Source organism: Bidens hawaiensis, unplaced genomic scaffold (genome assembly GCF_021521415.1).
Source record: "Bidens hawaiensis isolate Kalapana, Puna unplaced genomic scaffold, B.hawaiensis_p1.1 tig00019201_1, whole genome shotgun sequence".
NCBI lineage: Eukaryota > Viridiplantae > Streptophyta > Magnoliopsida > Asterales > Asteraceae > Bidens > Bidens hawaiensis.
This window is the reverse complement of record NW_027492911.1, coordinates 281,267-287,107: the sequence shown is the minus strand read 5'-3', so window position 1 is coordinate 287,107 and position 5,841 is coordinate 281,267. Positions and strand designations below refer to the sequence as shown.

At 33.6% G+C, this 5,841-nt stretch overlaps 1 protein-coding gene across 1 annotated transcript; it reads right to left on the bottom strand.

Annotated features, from left to right (window-relative positions):
- Positions 1 to 211: 211 nt before the first annotated feature.
- LOC143557836 (RNA-binding protein BRN1-like) lies at positions 212 to 3,658 on the bottom strand. The gene is made up of 9 exons (XM_077046809.1): positions 3,418 to 3,658; positions 3,180 to 3,262; positions 2,439 to 2,490; positions 2,186 to 2,311; positions 2,023 to 2,102; positions 1,776 to 1,955; positions 1,481 to 1,685; positions 632 to 775; positions 212 to 551 (listed from the first exon to the last, which is right to left on the bottom strand). Exons 1-9 carry the CDS (start codon positions 3,584 to 3,586, stop codon positions 418 to 420), a joined length of 1,173 nt encoding a protein of 390 aa, XP_076902924.1. The 5' UTR covers positions 3,587 to 3,658; the 3' UTR covers positions 212 to 417.
- Between the last annotated feature and the right edge of the window lie 2,183 nt (positions 3,659 to 5,841).

Below are 5,841 nucleotides of genomic sequence, written 5' to 3'. Positions count from 1 at the left end.
CTTGGGGTAACAAGTGTGAAATGACCATCAAATTTTCAATTCAACAATCAACATTTGAGTGCCTTAAGCCTCAACCGGTTAGCTACAGTCATAACTGATTAAGAAATACTTATGATACTTCAAGTTGATTACCTCACAGTCAATTATATAGACATGTAACATATTCTTTCACACAACTAAAGGCAACATATAAGAATAAATAAATCAATTGAAAGTCAATGACTATACGAGTCCCGTCCAATGTTGCACAATTATAAATTACAACACAATCAACTAAATGTTACAAGTGTCAGTGGTTTTGACTTTTGATCTCATGAATCGGTTACACGTGGAATGGAATAGGGGCAGTATAGTCATTTGCTTCCCCAGATCCGCCCCACAGTAGCTCGATTCCAGAAACATATACGTGTTTAAACTTTAGATTGATGTAGGTTGATTTTGTTTGTTGTCTCTTTTGAGTTGAACCTTCAACTTTTTGCCACCTAATTGGTATCCATTCATCTTATTTATTGCAGATTCTGCAGCAGCTGACGTGTCATAACTTACAAAGCCTGAAAACAAGAATATAATTAAAAGTTGGAGAAATATAACAAATTGGTTTTTTGTTGTTGTATAAAAATGTAATTCATACCAAAGCATTTGCTAACACCAGTTGCTTTATCAACAAAAACCTTAGCACTCAAAACTCTTCCAAATTCCTTAAAAGCATTTGCAAGTTCTTCATCATTAAATTCTTGAGGAATATGGTAAATAAATAGATTAGCACCAGGTGGACCTGTATAACAAAAGGGCTGTTAAAAAATAATAAGGGAATAGCAGTAATTCCATATATACCCCTGAAAACTTACATAATATCATGTTTGCTCAAGCAACACACTTAAAACTTCTTATTTGCCCATTGCATTAGACACAAATTTGAGTCCATGGGGGTAAATATGTAATTTCACACTAAGAACTAGGCTTGTATATGAACCAAGCGTTCAGTGAACGATTCATGAAGCGTTCGATGGGTTATGCACACGTGCCTTTTTCGTTCATTTATGTTTGCTAGTTTACATATGTTTTAAGTGTATTCGTTCATGTTCATTAATATATATTCATTTGAATTTTTGGCCAATCACAACTTGGTATGATTTTAATAATTTTAGGCCCAACACATTGTTCTTCACATTACTTTTAACTAGTTTTATTTCAGTTATGTAAGTTCATCATTTTCAGTTATGTTCATTGTTCGCTTATATTGCTAACAAACGAACATAAACGAACACAAACATGCTCCTTTCCTCAATGAGTGAACGTGAACAAGAAAACCCAATTCATTAAATTGCTCGATCATTTGGTTAAAGTTAATTGAGCAAACACGAACACACTCTGTTTGTGTTCGTTCAGTTCGTTTACAATCCCACTTAAAACTCTCATAAAGTACATATTTACATAAAGGAAGGGTATTTATGTCATTTATGTCATAAAGATCTTAAACCTTCAACACGATCAGCAGGACTCGCACCACCACTTGAAGATGTTGCGGGGAGGTCGTTCACAACTGGACTAGGCGGCCCACTCATCATGCCCCGAGGGTAAGCCATAGGAACAGGCGGATAACCTTGCACAGGATAATTTCTTGGAGAAGGTTGATTCTGGCCAGGCGGAAGCCGATACTGCATGTACCCATAACTTCCGGTCGCCTACATACAAAACCAGCTTTTAAATAAATTCATTACCATTTGAACCGTTGATAAAACCATTGATTATTTGGTCAAAATTAACCAACAAACCTGGTATCCATAGGTATTATATGGTGAAACGTAACCCATTGGCATAGCTCCAAATAAAGACGGATGTGTCATGTCAGCATTTGCAAAGTTAGAAGCCCATGATTGTGCTTTTTGGGCTTTTCTAGCTAATCTTTCCTTTTCAGTATCGGCCCATTTGACCACCAATGGGACAGTTGAACCCTATTTGTACAATTAGCATATAAGTATATAACATACGAAGTTAAGTTATTTATTAAATATACACAACCTCCATTTTGTGCTTCCCATTAAGGCCTCCTATAGCTGCAACTGCTTGCTCTTTTGTCTCATACTTCACAAATGCACAACCTGTTACGATTGTTTCTAAAACATTAATAAAAAGTTTGCGTAACTTATTGTCGTCGCATTGCATAAAATATATTATACTGCACCTTTGCTTGTTTGTTGGGAGCCTCTCAAGATTAGTAGGTCTTTTAGGGTTCCATATTGAGTAAGCAATTCTGAAAGTTCACTCTCGGAAACGTTCTTCGGGAGCATGCCAATAAATAGTTTGTGCTCTTGGAACAATAATCAGATATATTAAGTGAAAGTTTATAATTATGTTGAACAACGGTGAATTAAGTAGACATGAAAGACAAAATTAGTAATATGAAATGCAATAAAATAGCAGGTGACATGTCATACCTAGTCTTTCCAACTCGCCATCTGCATATTTCACTTGCAATGGACAAGTTGCCTGATACACAACAGAAGACACATATTATTATTATTTCACATTTTCACAAATAGGAAACCATTACAAATCATAGGGTGGCATCTGATACAAATAGATCTTAACGCGAGAAGCGTACAAATAAGTAGAGTAATTATGCTTTATCTCCATTAATAACTATTACCTTATAGTTTTGGTGTAGCGTAATATCTATTACCCTGCTTCAGAAAGTAGAAACTATGACGTAATAAAATTAAGCTAGTGTTAGCATAATTACCCTAGCTATTTGTACGCTTCTCACGCTAACAGTTGATTGTATTTATATGAAGCATAATAATTGCCCTAAATGTGCCATTGACCTTCTGGTAAAATGGCATGGTGATGATGGTTAAGGCTTGGGATCTTAAGGTCTGAGGTTCGAAACCTGACTCAAGGGGGTTTTCCCACATTGGTGGTTTCCTCCTGGTTGATGACTTGATTCAGGCCTCAAGCGTCAAAACTAAAATTAGTATGGACGGTTGGCATCCCGTCTCAGGAAGGCTCACTATTTTTTAAAATACCTAAGTGAACTTGTTCTACCAAAACAAATCAAAAACAGTTTCAATTTTCACTCTAAAGTACAAATTTGCATAGTTGATATCTCGAGCTATCCCGTACTAACCGAATCAAGTTTAACAATATTATTCGAATCAAAGATCTGCAACAACACTCACCCCAGGGAGAGTCTTCTTATTGTGGCACGCATCAACAGCCTTGTCCGCCTCCTCTCTACTCGGACATAAAACAAAACAGCAACCTGATACCAAACAATCAAAACATGTACCAATTAATTAGGGTTTACAAACGCACTCATATATACAACAACCACACAATGTAAAACAGTATCAATTACATAACAAAGAACGAATAAGCGATCCGGAAGTAACATTGGTTAAATGTGATGTGGTTAACCTCGAGAGAGCCGCGTGGCTTTGTCTTTGATGATGTTGACTTCGTCAATTTGAGCGAATTCGTTGAACATTGAAGTGAGTTGTTGTTCGGTCATGTGCTTGGGGACTTGGCCGACGAAGAGCTTGACGCTTTCGTCGCTGTGTTGTCGTGGTTTCGGACCTTCCGCCATTAATGCCGTGGTTGTTGCTTTCTCTCTCTCTCTAAGATTCAGAGTGATCTCGGTTTGACTCTCTCTCTCTCTCTCTCTCTCTCTCTCTCTCTCTTTGGTTTCTCTCTCATTCCTGTTTGAGAAAATAGAGGGAGGTTTTTAAAAATAATAATTCATATATCGCCCCTCTACTATGCATATATATCTTTTTTATTCTCATTGCCTGATCGGTTTAACTTTTATTTGAACTTACTTCTAGTTATTATCATCAATACCATCAAACATACACATGGTTACCATGGATTTGAAGTCATCGGATTAGGGGAATACATCATTATCACTAGGATGTATTAGTTTGGGACTATGACATGGTTAACAATTAACTTAAATTTGGTTAGAACATCTTCCATTGGTTTTTTAGAATGTTGTTAAGCGGATGAGCTTTTTTGGTGTTTTTTGATGGCATGTTCGTGTTCAATGATGGGCCAGACTGATTTTTTTAAGAGGATATTAACAAGCGACATATTTAGTTGTAAGATGGGTAATCTGGACAGGTGGTGATGCGACTGCTGTTATTGTTATTTGGCTTCTCAGAAAATATGAGGGGGGGGGGGGGGGGGGGGTTGTCCTTAAATCTTAATGATCATGATTTTTAATTTAACTTGTTGAAAAAATCAATCTGAACCAATATTTAAAACAATCACCAAGTCATGTAATAATTTAAAAACTATTGTCATGCGTAAAAGTTGTTGTTATTATTATTATTATTATTATAAATCTATAAGTAGAGCTTTTTTTATTGACTAGAGAACTTAACTAATATATTGTGGTTTGTACTAATAGTAAATGGACAAACAAAGAAACAAGTAAATAAATCTTTCAAAAAGCGTAGAATGAAATAGCCAAATAGGTCAAACTTTTTATTTCTTTTTTATTTATCTAAAATAAAATGTTATTTAATATTTTTATTATGTGTTATATAAATAGTACATTGTTGTGGAGATGTTGATTTTTACCCACATTTAAAGTGTTATTTAATATTTATTTAAATTGTTGTTGAAATATTAATACCGCCCATGTAATATTCTTTTGGATATTGAAATATGAGAAAGTTCATACATATTTTTATATGTGAGAAAACATTTTAGCAACAAAGTTATGCAACTTTTAATATGCCGTAAGGTTTTACATAAAGCTTATCAAACATGATGTAACTAATTATAATATTACATTGCTAATATAATTACATAAGCGAAATTGTGTTATGTTATATGCAGATTACCTAATTGACCGGCTGGTTGTTTTAAAATCAATGGATACAGGTCAAAATCCAATTAAATAAATTCGCAAAATGCAAATATACACAAAATAATAATAATAATAATAAATAAAAAGGCTTATTACACTTGTTTTATAACTGATTAAATTTATGTTAACAATAAATTAGTTGACTAGAAGTTTCATGTGAGTCGACTAATTTGTGACAGTAAATATCAACTAATAAATTAGTGGGTCATTCGATCAGTGGTGTGCCCATAAAAACATTTTTGTATTTCTTTAGTTGATCCATATAAGAAGTTTATTGATTTTTTTATTATTTTCATAAATTTTAAAATGACTTGATTACTAAAATAGTTCACTTCCACGCGTCATTTTTCATTTTCTCCAAATCTACCTACTTCCTTAAAACAGTCCATAATCTCTTTAATTCAGATTTTCAAGAATTATGAAATCTTACATATATGATACTAGCTTAGCTACCCGTGTATTACACGAGTTTAACAATTTAAATTATGTAAGTAATAAAAAACTCGACATATATGAAATGTTTAATAAAAATGCATATCCCCAAATTACATTTAAACCATAAATCATTTCAAACTTCTGCAAATAGATGACATTATTAACTTTTTTTTTCTTGTGGCCTATATCACCACGTCATGTCACAAATTTTAGCAACTCAGACAACTTATATATACAATGAGATATTATCGAGGGCTAGCATATAACCTAAATAGACTAACATATGTACCTCTTCAAACTTCTTCGCGATTTGATTCTTTTTTGACCCATTAGTAGTTTAAAAGAAACCAAGATGCATAAGATGTTATTTTTAGAAATTTGACCTCTATCAAATAAAAATACGTGACAAAAAATATTGACTTTGAATCTAATTCGATACCAAATTTTAAATTTCCAAAATCATTCTTTTGATCTGTCACAAAGTCATGACCCCAAATATTTGTCACCAAAGTCATGACCTGAAAGTTGAAATA

What these genes read in the sequence shown, in the direction of transcription:
- LOC143557836 (XM_077046809.1), bottom strand. Translation starts at nt 3,586, where the DNA reads ATGGCGGAAGGTCCGAAACCACGACAACACAGCGACGAAAGCGTCAAG. An exon ending in CTCCCAACAAACAAGCAAAG is followed by an intron (nt 2,103 to 2,185) that starts GTGCAGTATAAT and finishes CAATCGTAACAG; the next exon opens with GTTGTGCATTTGTGAAGTAT. An exon ending in TCCTGCTGATCGTGTTGAAG is followed by an intron (nt 776 to 1,480) that starts GTTTAAGATCTT and finishes TTTGTTATACAG; the next exon opens with GTCCACCTGGTGCTAATCTA.